The sequence below is a fragment of the Sinohyriopsis cumingii genome, chromosome 1 (genome assembly GCF_028554795.1).
Source record: "Sinohyriopsis cumingii isolate HCF-2022 chromosome 1, ASM2855479v2, whole genome shotgun sequence".
Classification (NCBI taxonomy): domain Eukaryota; kingdom Metazoa; phylum Mollusca; class Bivalvia; order Unionida; family Unionidae; genus Sinohyriopsis; species Sinohyriopsis cumingii.
In genome coordinates, this window is record NC_142961.1 from 105,120,789 (window position 1) to 105,140,815 (window position 20,027).

The 20,027-nt window shown below is 34.6% G+C and overlaps 1 protein-coding gene across 5 annotated transcripts; it reads left to right on the forward strand.

Moving 5' to 3' along the window:
- The first annotated feature begins 6,272 nt into the window (after positions 1 to 6,272).
- LOC149807495 (uncharacterized) lies at positions 6,273 to 19,816 on the forward strand. Of its 5 annotated transcripts, none has more exons than XM_089967206.1 (3): positions 6,273 to 8,423; positions 12,801 to 12,832; positions 19,468 to 19,816. In XM_089967206.1, the coding sequence occupies exons 1-3, from the start codon at positions 7,424 to 7,426 to the stop codon at positions 19,723 to 19,725; spliced, it is 1,290 nt and encodes a 429-aa protein (XP_089823332.1). In that variant the 5' UTR covers positions 6,273 to 7,423; the 3' UTR covers positions 19,726 to 19,816. The 5 variants fall into 5 exon arrangements, 4 of the variants coding, with proteins under 4 accessions (XP_089823332.1, XP_089823341.1, XP_089823362.1 ...); XR_016422730.1 differs by having other exon boundaries at positions 6,275 to 8,423; positions 12,801 to 13,032; positions 19,468 to 19,567; XM_089967236.1 differs by lacking the exon at positions 12,801 to 12,832 and adding an exon at positions 10,233 to 10,333 and having other exon boundaries at positions 6,275 to 8,423; positions 19,468 to 19,604.
- Positions 19,817 to 20,027: the final 211 nt, after the last annotated feature.

The window sequence follows — 20,027 nt, forward strand, 5'->3', positions numbered from 1 at the left end:
GAAAGAGCAAAGGAAATTTCGGCATTCGTGACTCCAGATGGACTTTACCAATATAAAGTAATGCCATTTGGGATGAAATGGTGGCCAAGTACATTTCAACGTCTCATGAATACGACTACCTCTGGTCTAGACAATGATGATGCTTACAGAAATGATTTCATCATCTACAACGACACCTGGAAAGAACATTTAGCAACAATTCGGAAATTCTTTGACAGACTCACTGATGCAAGTTTGACAATTAATTCATCTAAAAGTGAGTTCTACTGCGCTAGTGTAAAATTTCTAGGACACATCGTGGGACATGGACAAGTTAAACCTATAGATGCTAAGGTCAAGGCTATCTCTGAATTTCCCGTGCCTGTTAATAAAAAGCAACTGATGCGATTTTTGGGCATGGCCGGATGCTATGAAAAATTTTGTTCCAATTTTTCTATAATTGCTGAACCCCTGATAAATTTATTGAGTAAGAAAAACAAGTGCTTTTGGACTGAAAAATGTCAGGAGGCTTTTGACAAGTTGAAAGCCATACTTAAAAGCACGCCAGTTCTTACAGCTCCCAATTTCAACCAATCATTTAAACTGTCTATTGATGCAAGTGATGTTGGGTTTGGAGCAGTTTTGATTCAAGAAGATGAAAATTCTTATTGATCATCCAGTGTGCTATTTTTCTAAGAAATTAAATAAGCACCAAAGAAAGTATTCAACAATCGAGAAAGAATGTTTCGCTTTGATATTGGCATTACATCATTTTAAAGTTTACCTAAGTTCAGCTCCTTCTTCGATTATTGTATTTAGTGACCACAACCACCTTACTTTCATCGGCATGATGAAAAATAAAAAATCAAAGACTACTAAAGTCGATTTTGTTGTTACAGGAATATAATCTTGACATCAGGCACATCAAGGGAAAAGATAACTTAATAGCAGACGCACTTTCCCGTGTATAACAATATATTATTTCATGTACACTGTGTAATTTATACGAGTTCTTTTTATTCTCATTTATAATTAGTCTATGATAAAAAGAAAGCTTTATGGATAATCTTTCTTTTTCTTTATGGCGAGAAGTGTTATGTATATTTGATTTACTTGTATCTGATTTAATATATATATATATATATTTTTTTTTTTTTTTTTTTCAATTTAATTATTTGTTACTTTTTAAAAATTTATGTTTCATTACATGATATTGTAATGTAAATTTATTCACTAGAGATGATACTTTTTTTTCAGAAAATAGTTTGACCTTGACTGTTGTCGAGGTCGTGATGGGACTTCGTGTTTAAGATGTAAACAATTTGTTACAATTTGCTTCTTAGAGTAAAATGATTGGTTTTCGTCAGGGTCACACTGGTGTGACGTGATCTTAAACAAGTACCTAATTTCTATGAGCTTCCAGAACATCATCACGTGACACACTGTTTACATTTTAGAAGACCATATAACCGCTGTTTTGGAGAATTATTTTCAGGAAGTTGGATTGTTACACTGGAAGTTGTATCTTGTCCTGTTTGGAGTTATTTCAAATTACTTGGATTCAAAAGGATTAATTCTTTTTTTTCTGGAAAATACATGTGCTCATGTGAGATTCTTAATCAAAGACAGTTCTTATAAGAAATGTATTTAGATCTCCAAAACCGGAGTGATAATTCTTGTTTCTACAAGGAACTGCAGACTTCAAAACTACAGGTTACAGCATACGTCATCGTCTTCCATCTTGGATTCTTCGTCGGGATTAGAACTTGAAATCAGTAGAACATTTTGTTATTAGGACTTCAAAAATTTTATTCGTGGATTATTCTTGGATTATTTTTGGATTGATTCCTAAAACCGTAAGTTCATATTTTTTAAATTATTTTTACAGAATTTTTCAGGGAAATAAATTATTGTATTTTTTTCAATGCTTATTGTTTTTACTCTTTCTTGTGTTACTGTTTATTCGAGCCTGAACACCTGACGCTATAAACCGCCGTGAGTCAGCACTATGCCAAAGCTTCACACAATGTGTCGATAAACTGTGGTGATTGAGTCAGCACCCTAAAAAGGCCTCACTCAGTGAGTCTGTAAGCTGTCGTGATAGAGGTGGACTCTGTCAATGCCTTGCCCAATGTGCCACTTCTGAAAAAATTAATCTTTATATACTTGTACATGGCACCAACGGACGAAGCCAAAATTATGCTAAGGTGCCGATAAATCATTTACATGCAAACATTGATACATACATACATACATACATACATACATACGTACGTACGTACGTACATACATACATACATACATACATACATACATACATAATTTCATGACCAGTGGACAAAATGGTCAAAGGTCGAGGTCACATTTATGATGCCCATATTTGCTTTCTACAATGAATTTTCTGTCATTTTCTTTAAAGAGATTCCTGACTGATGTTTGTTTTGGAAGTAATATATTTACTTTTGTGTGTGTCCATGTGTATTGGTGCGTTGAAGTCGGGACTGCATTTGAGTTAGGAACAACTGCTTAAAATGTTATATTTTCCTGGTTTATTATTGCAAACATTATAGCTGGGTACAGTGACATTTTTTCGGTATATCGCGGTATTTCTAAACATACCGCATAAGTACCATGGTATTTCGCAATCATATTTCGGGACCAATAATTTAATGTTCCGGTGCAGAGGTATACACTTTTTGATTAATTTCTGTCGTTCAATAGCTGGACAAATATTTTCCTCTGATTTATGGCAAACTTACATTATATTGTCTCTGTGATGTTATTTAGAAAACATATTATCTTGAAATAAAAGAAAAGAAAATATTTCAGCTCACAAGAAAACCACGCCCCCTCCACCTTGAAAATTAAACTGCCAAAAACCTTAGAGAAAGGCGAATTTGCTATGTGTATGTGAATTGTTGTATAAATTGACATCTAAAAGCTGTAACAAAAGTGGAATGATTAATATTACATTTTAACTGTTACTGTTAAAGACATCGTGGTGACACTGATAAAAATCGAAACGTTCATACTAAAACAAGATGTACTAGCTACAATGCTGGTATAATAGAGAGGAAGCAGCAACCTTCAATCAAACGTACTCAACAATCGAGAAAATATTTAGTGGACCTGAGAAAATTACATAAAATTCAGGCAGGAAACAAATGCTGTCTTGAATATCGTAGGACGATTCGCAGCCTAACGAAGGAATACAAATACTTAACACATTCACAAACGGTAGTAGATAACGAAAACATGACATATGGGGATTTTAAATTCGAAATCTTTCCGTAAGTTGACTTTGGCTCGAATATATTTTACACCACACCTTTTGGCTACTACGAATTTCATATGCGACACATGTCAAATATGTGATCAAAGGATCATATGTATGCCTATAGACAAATCTACAAATATGTTTTCTTCCAAGTGTGGCGGAAAGAACGCGTTCGATGCACTGTAGGAATATGTAGAGGCCTTCAGGCCGACACATGCGTTCCTAGGCCATATCAACAGAGTTCTTTCTCCTATTCGGAACAAAGCATGTATGTGGTGTTGTATTTATTGCATATACCCTTTTTAGTCAGAACATTCTTTTGAATTTTTTTAATGTATACTTAAAAAAAATGAATTAGGCATATAGCGTTCTATAAAGTCCCCGTACGTAACCGAGGCTAGACCTTGATGTATACTGTACAGTTGCGTCATCAGTCTGTCTGCATTGTCGATATGATGATTTATTCCTCAGCTATGAATTTTTCAAAACTGTTGTGTGGGATATATTGATTTAAACTGCAGTCATAGGCACGTAGATTTTTCCTTACCCCTCCCCCCACCATGTTTGATGATGTCACTTTGCAAACTAGCTTCATCGGATCTGAGAACTGATAGTAAAACATTCTGTCCAAGATACTGTTGCCCACTTCAACTAAGACATTCTGTCCAAGATATTGTTGCCCACTTCAACTAAAACATTCTGTCCAAGATACTGTTGCCCACTTCAACTAAAACATTCTTTCCAAGATACTGTTGCCCACTTCAACTAAAACATTCTGTCCAAGATACTGTTGCCCACTTCAACTAAAACATTCTGTCCAAGATACTGTTGCCCACTTCAACTAAAACATTCTGTCCAAGATACTGTTGCCCACTTCAACTAAAACATTCTGTCCAAGATAATGTTGCCCACTTCAACTAAAACATTATGTCCAAGATACTGTTGCCCACTTCAACTAAAACATTCTGTCCAAGATACTGTTGCCCACTTTTGCACGGTTTAGACACCGTGAAATGCACATAAACTAATGGTTGCTTCTTTCGGTACGCTCACCTTATCAGCCAGCGACAAAAGCGGCTACTTTCACTAAACATTACTACATTTCTTAAAATTACAATCGTTTAAATCTCTAGTAATAAATCATTCCGTATGTTTTTCAAGTCGACTATTATTTAATATTTAAAGCTGTAAAAGTGTAGTTCCCGGCTTGGTTGTGCGAAACGGAAATTTCCGGTGTGAGATAGGAAATCACAGACTGAATAAATGGATTGCACACCATATCAACCATGTAAGATTAACTAGATATGTTTCAAAATAATGTGTATAATAGTCACCATTAAATTTTGACAAACACAACCATTTTTTTAAGAAGAAAGTTCATTTGTTGTACTATTTTGTCATGGATAATGAAAACAAGACGTTAATATCATTTAAGTAGTAACAAGATTAATCGGGAACTTCCGTACATTCATCACCGACCGAAACTGCCGACTTACGAGTCCAGTTAAAAGTACTGCGGTACGTACCACTGAAAAAAAAATACCATGGTAAATCGGTATACCGGTAATACCGAGCACCTCTAGTAGACATTAAAGCTTTGCCTAATAAAAGATAGGAGAAATCACGCTACGTTGTATAGTCCCTTTGCTATCCCTTGATTGGACTTACAGATTAAATTTTCTCCAATTTTTGAATGTCCAGTTTTAATCCAACTTGATATTTAATTTATTTTATGGCTTACTAATGATTAATTATTTCATAATTGATAAAATGTTTTACCCGATACTTGAACAGTTAACACAAAAAACTAAATCCCTACCCCCGCATCTCAACAAAATAACAAGCCTTTTTTAATGAATTACGATACACGTGTTACTCGTTGCGTTTAACAGAACGTGAACAAAATGGGATTCGCAGTCAACCAAAGTTAACGTATCTTTATGTCGGTGGTAATGACCCGAAGTTAACGTGTCTTGATATGTGTGGGATTGTGTCTTGATGTGTGTGGAACTGACCCAAAGTTAACCTGTCTTAATGTGTGTGGGACTGACCTGAAGTTAACATGTCTTGATGTGTGTGAGACTGACCTGAAGTTAACGTGTCTTGATGTGTGTGTGTGACTGTGTCTTGATGTGTGTGGGACTGACTCGAAGTCAACGTGTCATGATGTGTGTGTGACTGTGTCTTGATGTGTGTGGGACTGACCCTAACTTAACGTGTCCTAATGTGTGTGGGACTGACCCGAAGTTAACGTGTCCTCATGTGTGTGGGACTGACCCGAAGTTAACGTGTCTTAATGTGTGTGGGACTGATCTGAAGTTAACATGTCTTGATGTGTGTCGGACTGACCTGAAGTTAACGTGTCCTGATGTGTGTGTGACTGTGTCTTGATGTGTGTGGGACTGACCCTTAAGTTAACGTGTATTGATGTGTGTGTGACTGACCCGAAGTTAACGTGTCTTAATGTTTTGTGCGGGACTTACCCGAACTTAACGTGTCTTGATGTGTGTGGGATTGTAACACTGACCCTTGCTACTCATTGCGAGCTAGTGCACCTAGTCACCCAAAGAAAGAAGCACTTTATAGCTATTGTCATTTTTGTAACTTTCGGGAGGATATAGAGATTTTAATAAATGATATCACCTAGTTAAAGATTATTAGCGAATGGGCCAATGAACTTTAGGCTTGATTCCCTGACTTATTATTTCAGATACAAATAAAATAAATAGGCCTTAATTTGCAAAATTTACGTTAGAATCTTGTGGCTTGCATTATTTATTTGAGTTTCTATGTGCGTTATGTTTGTGCTAGCACCCATACATTCCATAACTTATTTATATTGTGTATTCTTAAAGTCAAATGAGTACACAAGACGATTACAAAGCTCTTTTCGAGCGTGGCACGATACAATACGTTATGTTCAGCTGTAAAGATAAGCGCTCCATACCTATTATTTGTAAATGGTGACTTCGCGTGTATTTCTTTTACATTTCATTTTATCAGGTGTTCGAATATTCAGGCACATGGAACTCATGCACAGAGCGATTCAACGTAGACTTGACCACAAATGGTCAGTCGTATCTTGAGCATGTTCTGTGTGGATATTCAACTTTTTTGTTGGACTCATCTAGGATATGTGAATTGCCGCCAGCTAATGGTGTCTTAATGCTATATTTGCCTTTCTGCTTCAAGATTTGACTTGTCGACTTGCTTTGTTTGAACACTGGTATACGGCTTTATTAACCAACTCTATGATGATTGCTAGCGTCAGTTGTTAAACATCAATCAATATACTGTTATTGCATGTTGGAGCCGAATGGCAAAGAAAATACGGCTATAAAATAATTACATTTGCGTACAATAACATAAATATAAGTTTATAAATGAAATTCGAGGAGTGTATGTGTTAATCCTAGAATGAATTTATATATTAGTTTATAAATAGATGGTATTATATGTTGGAAATATCAATGTGGAAGTTATCAATTCCAGTCGTGTATTCCGTCACAACCCCAGCTAACACACTCATCAGCGAGATGATTTGTCGACAGGTATGGGACAAAATTAAAATCAGACTAGCTAATCATCCTTGACAAAATAGAACGTTTCAGCGGTTATTGTTCACTTATGCCTTTTTACGGAATAAGTCTTATCTATATAGCATAGAGCTAATGTAGTTATTAAAGAGGATTTTATCGCGTTAGTCCTGCATGTAAGCGTGGCTTCGTGGAGGAATCGGAACGTATTTAAAATACAACCAGGTATCGGCTCATGTCAGTATGTTATGATCGACCGCAGGTTGTAACGTGTAAACCATACTTATAGGATCAGCTATTCTCAAAAGGAAATATCACATATTTTAATTGCTAACCATGCCACGATTTTACATTTATTATACATATTACGACGGTGCTAAATAACCTGACGGTGCTGTAAAGGGTAATCGTATATTCTCCGGAGTGACAACAAAGCTTATTCATTCATGAACAAGGGTAACACATAACAGGGGTTGGTGATTCTGCTGTGTTTTCAAATGTGGTTTGATCAATATAAAATAAGAAATATAGTTTATTATATTTCAGAAGAAGTCATATTATGTCATGTTCAATATAAGTGACTACACGGTGACAACTAGAGTATAAACTTTAGTGTCTAACCAAACGAGAGATGGATGACGATTCAGATTGTGACTCTGACAGTTCCGCCGAAAGTTCTGAATCCTCTGGTGATTCCAGTGAGGAGGAGGAGGAGGAAGAAGAAGAGGAGGAGGAAGAGGAAGAAGAGGAAGAGGAGGAAGATGATGTGGAGGAGGAAGAGGATGACTTTAGTGATAGTGAACTTATTGGTTTAGCTCCTCAAAACGTGCCCCCCTGTTATGAGGCTATACACGGTACCGCCGTGGTAAAAAAGAAATCCAACGGGAAAAAGAAAAAAGTTTCTTTTCCTAGTGGAGACAACCTAGTGTTGATTCATGTTATTCCCAATCGCAAAATGCTGGGATTGCACAGTGAAAGTGAGTCGGATTCCTCCGAGGACGATGAGGAAGAGGTAAAGGTCAAAAGGGCAACATCGAAACCAATTACAAATGGCAATGGCGAATGTAAAAGATTTGCAAAAAAAGCTCCAGAGAAAATGGTTAAGGCACTTCCTCTTAGTAATACTAACAACAACAGCAATGCTGCTAAAAGTAAACAAAAGAGAAAAATAAGGAGACCCACTGCAAAATCAAAACAAGATAAGAAAGAAAGTCAGAAGATTACAAACCCATCAGAAGATATGCAGAACGTCAATGATGTAAAAGAAACTGGAAAGCAAAAACGCAGGACTAAAGGGTCCAAGAAAGCTGCTGGTAAAAAACTGGATACAATGGATAAAACTGCGAAAAGAAAATCTGCTAGGACTACGACTGGAAAGGCAAATTCCAGTGGTGATTCGCAAAATCTGAGATCTGTGACTCCAACTCTATCATATAAGAGGAATTCAAATCCTCCAATTTCAAAGCTGGATCTTAATGGTGCTATTGCCGTTGAAGGAATAACTTTAAGTTCGAAGAACAAAGTTCACGCAGGAGTGATTAAAGTTTCGAAGGATAAAGATTTTATAGAGACATTGACTTCTTATAATAATAAGAACGGATTTATATCTTCACGAGAGGCAGATAAATCAGGTATGAATGTCATGAATAGTGATAGCGAATTTCAGTCGGGTACACGGCTGGACCCGAGCAGCTTAAATTCCGAAAACAAACGATATTATGCCTGGCAAATTGCCAATGGGAATATCTCTAGTCACGAATTACGCACCCCTAGCATTTTGCCTATGTGGGATAGCATCCCAAATTCATCCTCTTCAGAAGCTAGTACAGTTCAGTGATAATGTTAATATTCAAGAAAAACTAGAATCTGACATAATCTTGATTAAAGTAAACATTATCGAAAAAACAAAACACACGAGCATAATGGATCGTTCCTATATTAGTTTTATGACACTGAATTGTTAAATTTCTTGTACCAAAATGAAAATTACCCAACTGATTATGTGCTCAGAAGTCTTTTCTGTCCGTCATGAATATGGTATAAGTATTCGTTTATTAAGACGGAGTAAGACCTCTAAATGTCATGTAAACTTTTCGCAGGTAAATGTATATTGCACGCGTCCAAGCGCGAGCAGTATAGACCCAGATCTACCGTCACATAATGTGCCGGATGATAATGGTCTACGGTGTTTACATCACATCATAGGTAATGGGCATCGTGATAATGGTCTATGGTGTTTGCGTGAAAAATCATTGGTAGAATTAAGCAGGATGGAACCAGATCTGCAGGAATATTATGCAAGTAAAGATCTGATTTACACACTATTAGCAGTTGAGGACGCTTGATACATGAATGTATTAATGAAAACTGTCTACGGTATAAGTTATACACCGATTGACCGTCATTAGAGTCACAGTCACTCAAGCACATACGCATATTTTCCTAAACACAATGGTAACGTAGTATATATTTAGCCAATTTCGCAGTAACTTTCCCCAACGCTTTTATATGCCCGATCTACGTATTATAATAGCAACATCCTACGTTGTATAAAGCAAACTTTCCTGTATATTGTGTTCATCTCCATGTATTGAAGCATATATTATGATATTATTCCATATATATATATATATATATATATATATATATATATATATATATATATATATATATATATATATATATATTTTGCCATCAGTTTATACGCTTATCAAAGTCTTTCAAGAATACGTTCATAGCCGCATTTAACTTACCATAAGTATAAAGGCTTATTTTCTTCATATCCTAGGTTAGACAGATTTTTGCATCTTCATGTGTTGTTTACAAATCACATTTTGTTAATCAATAATCAGTACTTGAGCATTGATTTCAGAGACAAAACTGCCAAATCTGGGTGCTTTATTTAATTATTAAATAGATGCTATAAGATGATTTATATGCGGGAAGATGCTATAATAGTTTGAAATTAGAACATTTTAACGTTTGTTTCTATCTATCTATCTATCTATCCATCCATCCATCCATCCATCAATACATACATACACACACACACACACACACACACACACATATATATATATATATATATATATATATATATATATATATATATATATATATACACCTTTCATTTGACACCTCTAAACCCGTCATATATATATATATATATATATATATATATATATATATATATATATATATATATATATATATATATATATATATATATATTAGAAGCATGTATTTAAAATGAACAATCTATGCTTCCGGTTTATAGGACATGAAGTACATAAAAATACTGACTCATTGTACCATATATTTCCTTTCTTGCATGAAATGCACAAATAACAATCTAAAGCAATAGCTTTTGTTTGATGTGTTGTTTGTTTATAGGTGTTTGTTTTCTAAAAGATTGATTAAACTGACTTTCTTTCTTACAGCTATCATATATAACGAAAGTCCTAACACGTTAATGCTCGCAAAAAGAGATTTAACGTGTTCCGAGTTCGTGTGATTGACCCAACATGCATACATGTTCCATGTAAGTTCTTTGTAAAAAAATATTGATTTGGTGATGTGGGTTTGTCTGTGTAGTTTTATGGCTTGGTGCAAGCTTCTTTGTTTTACTAGAATGATCCTGTGTCTGGAATCCTAGAAAAAGCTAGATAATTTTTTCTGCCTACAACCTGACTCTAACAGTATTTGCATTCAATACTCAAATAAGAAAAAAAAAAAGTCCGGTCATGTTTAACACTCAAATAAGAGAATATTCCAGTCACGCTAAATATTTGAATAACAAAAACTTTCAGCAATGTTAATACTCAAACAAGAGAAAATTCCAGCCATGCGAAGTACTTAAATAAGTGAAAACTTTTGTCATGCTAAGTACTCAAATATGAGAAAACACCCGTCGTACTAAATATTGGTATAAATGAAAACTCCCGTCATAAATACTACTCATATAGGAGAAAACTACCGTCATACTAAATGTTTATATGATTGAAAGCTCATGTCATACTAAATACTCCTATCATGAAAACTCCTGTCATACGAAATATTCATATAAGAGAAAACTCTCGTCATACTAAATATTCATATAAGAGAAAACTCTCTTCATACTAAATACTGATATCAGAGAAAACTCCCGTCATATTAAATACTTATATCAGAGAATGCTCCCGTTATGCTAAACACTTTTATCAGGGAAAACTCCGGTGATACTAAATATTTTTATCAGAGAAAACTCCCATCATGCAAAATACTTATATCAATAAAAATCCATGTCATGATAAGGACTCATATCAGAGAAAACTCCCGTCATAATAAACGCTAATATAAGTGAAAACTCCCGTCATACTAAATACTAATGTCGGAGAAAACTCCCGTCGTATTAAATACTCATATCAGAGAAAACTCCCGTGATACTTAATACTAGTATCAGAGAAAACTCCCGTCATACTAAGGACTGATATTAGAGAAAACTCCCGTCATACTAAATACTCATATCAGACAAAACTCCCGTCATACAGTATGTTTATATTAGAGAAAATCCCATCATACTAAATACTGATATCAGGGAAAAATCCCGTCATACTCAATATTAATATCAGAGAAAACTCCCGTCATATTAATTACTCATATAAGATAAACTTCCGTCATACTAACTACTCACATCAAACAAAACTCACGACATACAATATATTCATATCAGATAAATACTCAAGCAACAAAAGCTCAATACTTTCAATAAGAAAATAAAGATAATCATTCGATCAATCAACCAATCGATCATTCAGTGATTAACCAATCAATAATTCAATCTTACAGTGATTAACCAATCAATCAGTCATAGCAAAATAAATTATCAAAAACAAAAGAAAAATACAACGCAACAAAGAAAACAAAACAAAACAAAAAATAAAGATCACAGATTATTAACGCCACACAAAAAACAATATCAATGCAGATAACTTTCAGTAGTAAAATTTCCAGTGGTGTAGCTAAAAAAATCGGTGCCCGCTACCGATCATTTGTAATTTAAAGGAAAATGCAACAGAATGACGATCTGGAAGAAAAATAAGACTTTAGTAATGAGAACACTTCAATCACATAAAAAGGATTCTGTTAGGAGAGACTGATGTGGAAGAAAGGTAAATGTGCAAGACAGAAAACTGTCGAATCAACTATCCACTTAAAAAAATGTATCGACGTGGCACAATTCTAATCAAGGAGAAGGATACTCACAAAATGATAATGTTTCACATAGTTTAACACGAATAAAACATGCAAATGCCAGCAAAGCATACACAATACATCCAAATTTGTATAATTTCGCACTTGAACACATATTATTTTAGAGACAAAAAGACTTATAATGGAAAAAAAGTATCATAGTTGCGCGCAAAGGAGAAAATAAGAATTGTTTTTAAAAATTGTCCTGGTGTTGTCACTTGCACTATTTAAAAAGATTGGTTTCTTTTATTTTTAGTTAAATTTATTTGTAGTAAAAATTGTAGACCTTTTGTCTTCCATTGTGTTGAAATGTTCAAATGACAGCTAATGGGCGGGGGGATGGAGGCGGTATTTAATTATGAACAGTGTCGTCATAAGGTGCAAATACTATCACAGTTGCCTCATTTCAAAGCCGGGGTGTGTTCTGGCGCTTTTGAGCAGAAATCTGGTTAGGCCTATAAATCAGCTCTCTGACGTTTAAGTGGCGTTGGTTCAGTTCAATTCGAAACATCAATACGTATCTTGTCACTATAATCATGGTAGCCAAGACATAAAAACAATTCAGGGCGCCAAAACACCCCCCCCCCAGTGTTTGATAAAGAACATTTTGTGGCGCTTCTGCTTTTAAAGAATTTAAATCACAGTAGTGGGTGCTATAAACGTCTTTTCTGCTTCTTTTTTTTAATTTGGCATTGACTTAAGCAGCGTTTCTGTAGATTTAGCTGCAACCAATGTTTGGACGACTTTATTCATTTTCTACTTTTATGGCATTGCAGATTATTCTCTAGGAAAGAAGCATGTCCCTGCGGTAAGAGTGTGTAGTGTGTTTGATTTGCACGAGCTTAGCGTGACGCTCACTAACAGGGCATGGGAAGAAGTGTGAGCTTACCAGAGAATAACCAGAATTCATTCTGGAAATTATTTTCCAACCAAAAGCGAATCCATTCTAGGAGTAGCTGAGAACTATTTATCCTCTTACTTCAACAAAATGGTAAAACGATAACATAGGTTGGTGATTTAGTAACTTAACAAAATAGTAAGTTTTATGATTGTGCTGTCTTTAATGTTGAGTCTGTCAAAGACACGAATTTCTTTTAGGTAGCTTTAGTGTTCATGCCTTTAAAATTGACAATATCCTGGCTATCTACACGACAGCAAGCTAACCACTCATGAGGATCCACGCCCCCCCCCCCACCTCGCAAAATTACCTTTTGATGTATATTCATAAGCATGACTTTGACGTGTGTATTTCCTCGTTTAGGACTAGTTATGAAGAAAACAAAAAACAAAATATTAATCTTTTCTGCCCAAATTTAATTGAAAATTCTCATATAAATAAAGTTTGAAGCCCACTATAGGGTTATGTTTCCCTCTAAAGCTTGAATTTATGGACTTTTTCCTGAGGGAAGTCTTGTCTTATAAGAAGAGATGTGTGTAAGGTGCTGTGTCAAGTGGAGTCCATCTTTGAGACTTGATTTGTAGCGTATCCTTTAACATGGCTTGACGTCTTTTCATGGCACCTGATGACTTCTTTTTTTCTCTCATTCGATGACCATTTTAGTTCTGCACATAACACTTTATGGTTCCGTTTTAATATTATTCGACTTGGAACATATAGATCTAACAGTTTTCAATAATATAAAAATTACAAAGTGTCACTATGAGATTGGAGTCGACCTGCGTACTTTGATACCGCCATTTCTGTTTATGTAGTAGATTACTTGTAACTTTCTGTCGTAAACTAGGATGCAATTTATTCGATCACTATGCTAATTGGTAAGTCAGTTAGTCTAGTTACCTGTCATTTAGTAAGTGAAACTAATCAGTCTTTCGACCGCTCCAGCGGCCTAGTGATTAGAGCGTCCGTCCTTGAAGCGGGAGGTCGTGGGTTCGAATCCGATTCATACCAAAGACTTCTAAAAATGGTACTAACTGCTGCTTCGCTCGGCAGTCAGCATTTAGAGGTTATTGTTAGGACTGGTCGGCCTGGTGTCAGGATAATGTGACTAGGTGGGACATCATGCTACATGTCTGCGGCATGATGCCCCACCCCCCAAGTGCTAGACATCACTATAAACTCTCACGCTACAGTCATCGTAGCGATATGACTGGAAAATTGTTAAAGCTACGTTAAAAATCTAAATCACACACATATAATCAGTTTTTCCAAAACCAGCCTTGAACTATCGTGATGATGAGTGGCTGTAAGTTTGTGTAACGAGGCTTGTTGCATATTTCGAAAGAAGAAATAGTTAATAAGTTATCCCCATGTAATCCACCATTCTTGAAAGTAATACCACCCAACGAACACATGCAGCCACTGGTAGTTCCTCATTCAGGAGAGCTCAGTAAAAGACCTTTGTTTTATACCCCCCTCCCGCTGTATTGCACTGTTTCTAATCTACCATCAAATGTTACCCAGTTAACTTAACAAACAAATATTTTCTGCTTTTGTTTCCTAAACTGAAGAAAACAGATTTAAGATTTAAAAACAATACTACCTGCAATAATTATAAATTCCTAGCAGGTTTTCACTGAATATTCAACAACCTATGCATGTTGGATATTTAATTTACGGATGGTTGTACTCATTATGTGCGGGTTCTAGCGCCAATTCTTTTGGAACAATTACCACAATTTGTAAAGTATTATGATATACGTCAATTGTAAGAAATCTATCTCGTATCGCAATTAAATACGTAGGAGATAATATCAGTGATGAACTTTTTAATAAGGTACCGTGCGTTATACCTGAGCAATAATGATGCGTTCGTGACTTACCTAGGTTAAGAGGCGTCATATTGTTGCTAAGCACACCTGTGAAACTTTATGTACAAAGTCATGGTTGTACATGTCATACAGCTCAAATACATGAAAAAAATCTGGGGAGAGTTCTTTCATAGTAAGTTAGCAAGATGAAATTAAATCAAATTAGGACGACATACAAGCAATTATGTCATTAAAGAAAGCAGATCCAATTACATGGCCAGGGTTGTAGTCATGAGACTGTTAACTGGTTAGATAACTGAGTTTCAAACATTCAAATTTTTTTTTCTCATACATTCGATGATTGATATTGAACGTGGATTTTAAAACTAAAATACCTTTTAAATCCTGCTAAAAACTTTGGAGAATTGACGTTTGTTTAAAGCAATTTAAACGCAACATTTAGAGATATATTACATGCAGGAAGATACACACAGACAACGTGACCACGTTTCTATTGTCTTAAAATTACCTCTTTATTTATTTGAGCGATAATCTGTATGCAACACTGTCAGCTAGACTGTGCTCAGGTTGACGTCCAGCAATATTAGGATATTAGTTAAGTTAATATTGACGCTTCTCCGCATACACTCTTAAATTAGCTAAGAAGGTGGTCTTTTTATTTCACAGTCTGTAAACAAATGGATGGTTTAGACATCGGACGACTAAATCCAGGTACAAACATTAACTGGTTGAATTTCGTACGTTCATATTACGTAGGTAAAAGTCTGAGCGAAGAATGAGGTCAATGAACATGTTTTCTGATAACTGTAGTGTTAGACTGGGAAAGGTGGAGCCATTGGCATTCCATCGATTGAAGTAACTATGTCAATAGGTCACAGTTATTATGCTTTATTTTCTTTTACCGCTATATCTCACGGCTTCTCTGTTACAAAGATTGTTGTTGTTGTGATGATGATGACGATGAGGATGATGATGATGATGATCATGATGAGTATTGTTAAGTTGAAAGTACTAAATTAAACATTGATGGCATCAAAAGCTTGAATCTGACATGTGTTGTTTTTATTTGAAAAATAAAACATAGTTCAAACTCATGCACAAAAGCACACAGTCTAAAACTGTCCGAAATGTTCAGTATGATAAAATTAAAGTCTAAGTATTGATAACATGATTTCCAGCCACGCTGCCTTAATCAAGTATATCGAACATGATTTACAGCCACGCTGCCTTAATCAAGTATATCGAACATGATTTACAGCCACGCTGCCTTAATCAAGTATATCGAACATGGTTTACAGCCACGATGCCTTAATCAAGTATATCGAACATGATTTACAGCCACGATGCCTTAATCAAGTATATCGAACATGATTTCCAGCCACGATGCCTTAATCAAGTATATCGAACATGATTTCCAGCCACGATGCCTTTAATCAAGTATATCGAACATGACTTACAGCCACGATGCCTTAATCAATTTTATTGAACATGATTTCCTGTAACGATGCCATAATTATGTATATCTTCGTGGGTTAAATTTCTTAAATACCCTCTTCCGTTTCTATGGGGCTTTTTTATTTCTCTGGTTTGATTTTCTCAGAAAGAGTTTGATGTGATAGCTAAAACTTCCCTATCTTCCATAACTCAGCTTATTAGTACAACTTTCATAGTTTTGAAGAGTGTGCAGTATAGTTTTTGGGATTACAGTTGGGACAGTTGCAGCAGTGTTTCGATCAGAGCTCGTTGTTTTAGGAGTTCTAGTCTTTCAAACTCTTTTGAAAAGTTCTATCGCTTTTGAGAGTGAGCTAATTAAGCAGAAGTCATTATAAATGCATTATCTTACACATTTAGTCTTGACGGTTAAAGTTTTGTTTTAACATGAGTATTTTATCACTAAACGAATGACAAATAGTTGTTTCGTGTATCAGTCATCTTGCTAATACGCTGATAGTGTCGTTACATGTATGGACAGATCACTTCTTGGCATTACGGTGTCACATGTCTCGCTGAATCATTGGGCTCTGATTACAATCTTGTCTGTCTAAATCTGTCAATCCCTACCTTTATGAAAACATTTAATAATCTTCAGACTGAAGGAGCAATGCGGAAGATAAGATATATTATAACTTAACCGGTATGGTTTGGTGTTTTCGGCACGGCAAAACGAGTAGGTTCTTCAGTGTCGATGCAGTTAATTGAAAGACACTTAAACAAGGACGCATGATGGTAGCCGAACAGGACTGATCCATTTGGAGGTCTGGAACCTGTATCGTTTCAGTGATGAGTCCGATGCACTAACCTTTAGTCACCGCGGTTCTTGCCTCCAATCGACTTGTAATATATACCCTAGCCCGCAGGTGCGTTTGCAACTTAGCAGGCATAGTTCATGAATGACTTAATGGGTATGGCAAAGCCATAATACCATTTATTCCAAAGGACTAAACCATCAAAAAACATATCATAAACTGTATAATCTCGTAAATAAGGCTTATAAAACATGTTATATAAGGTATATTATAAAATATATTATGCAATTGATGATATATCTGTATTAATTAGGTTTATAAAATGTCATAATTAATATTGTATATAAAGTGTCATTTCTTGCATACATGCTATCTTAAAAAGTATACAAGCCATCTTACGTTTATAAGATATTTGATTGCACATAAAAGAAATATTATAAAACATGCAGAATGTCTTATATAATGAATCATTTCATAATATGTATTAAAGTTCATTAGATACCTGGAAAGGTTTATTAGTTGTCTTATGCAGTGTACAAAAGATATCTAGTTTTTGGAATAAATTGCAATTTGTTCCAAAACCTTGATATCGTAAACTTTTTAAGATGTTAAATTTATCTTAAAAATGAATAGGAAATCTCATACAGTGTAGAAGATATCGTATAATCTATTAAGATATCTCATACAGTTTAGAAGATATCGTATAATCTATTAAGATATCTCATATAGTTTAGAAGATATCGTATAATTTATTAAGATATCTCATACAGTTTAGAAGATATCGTATAATCTATTAAGATATATCTTACAGTTTAGAAGATATCGTATAATATATTAAGGGATCTTATGCTATAGATAACATATCTAATAAAGAGCGCTAATTCATATATCTCATTAAATTTATAACGTGTCTCAAAAACTTAATCAAATATCATATTGAAAAAATGTTATTCAGAACCAAACATGTTATAATAATAATAATAATAATAATAATAGAACTGAATACGAAACCTTGTACAATATATACAATATTGATAAAGTGTATAATATATCTTATCAATTTGATAATATACCTATTTAAGTATACAATATATAGTATACAAAATGCAAGATAACGTATAAAATGAAAGATCGTAATAGATATCTAATAAAATGCATTTAGTATCTTATAGACCTTATAATGTGTTATATGCAACTTATGAAAAAATATAGTTTTAGAATAAATATCAGTTTGAGTTCCCATGTAACGGAATATATATATATATATATATATATATATATATATATATATATATATATATATATATATATATATATATATATATATATATAAAGTTATTGCATTTATTTTGACACAAGCCAAATACTTGCAGTGTATCATATACATGAATATTAGCCTAACAATTCAAAATAAGTTTTCCCCTTTTGGTTTCTGGCTTGGACGCTGCACACCCGCATCTCTCTCTCTCTCTCTCTCTCACACACACATACACACACACATGCGTGTAAAAACATATATAGTTACCCACCGTTGTTTCTGTACATTTATATTGCTTGTTACGGTTATGTATTGTGCGTTTGTCTGTGTGTTAATTGTTATCTATTATATACGTTTATGAAGTTTAATTAATGAATACATGCTTTTTTTTGTGTGTTAGGGTACTGCTGAGAGAGAGAGAGAGAGAGAGAGAGAGAGGGAGGACAAAATGCAAAAAATTTCATTAAAAGAAAGCAAATAAAAAGAAAGTAATATAGCTCAGATTCCAAATGTGAATGTGATTAGTAAACAGTTTTCGGAAGCCTCCTATCATAGTCTGTGAAAGCCATTTGACAACCAAAAATAAATTCTAACAAGATGGTGGTGGTGGGTTCATTTACTTTTTGCTTTTCTTCACTGAACAACAGTAGATCGGTGTGACATTTGTTTGACGCTTGTTTAATTCAACAGAGTACTTATATCTGTACTATAAATACTTCCTTTAGTTCAAGAACAACCGGATATACAGAGGTATTATAGTGGTAGATAATTGACAATTTTTGCTCAGAAATGTTTTCCCCTACAGATTCAGAATATACAGCATTCATTGCGGCGGCCAACTGAACTTAATTGTTCTTACCAAAATGCACATAAAGTAATATATTTCAATTCGTATCGCGAATATATGGCGCATCGAAATTTCTGTTTTTAAGGTTTATTATCAAATGTAATTTGTTGCGTTATTATCTCGCTTAAGATAATTAGGTTACAATTATCTAGGTATAGTAGAAAATATGGCTATAGTAATGTGGCAGTAAATGTTTATTATAATGATGATGTTGGTAAATATATCCTGAAATTACTGCTGTATGTGGAAATAAGGTAAAATTGATGAAGCTTTTAATGGCAGAATAGAATAATAAGGAAAGACGGCCAAAGCCATACAAAACCATTATGTATCGTTATTTTCATTGACTTATTCATTTGAAGAAACAGGACAAAAGGGCAGCTCGAAAGAAAAAGAAGAAGGCGAGAAATGGATCATCGAAATCTCTCAAGATCGCTGCCATCATGTCGAAGAAGGAGGCTCAATTGATCGTATCCATTCAGGCGAAACAACGCTTCAGAAGGGAAACACCACGGTCGGATGGATGCTCACTAAATATTGGGTATCGAAAGGATATAGCAAATGTTTGGTCTTGTGCTGCAGACTTGTTAAGGTATTACTCCACTAACGATATCATGTGATTAATACTATCATGGACCCGTAGAGAAAGATATGTACGAAAGAAATATAGTATTTATTGGTAATACAATATAAATAAATTGATTTATACGATGTGTTTAGTTGTTTATGATTACAATTTAGCACAACCATACACTGAACGACATTTCACTGTTTCCGTGCAAGGCATTTTCTATACAAGGTCACCTTGTTCAGGATCAACCATCAGCAGGGTTTGGGTGGTGTGGGTGGGAGGAGGAAGTCTAAAATTTTGCTCTAAGTGTCTTGAACAAAGAGACCGACTAGTCAGCAGATGAAAAAATGG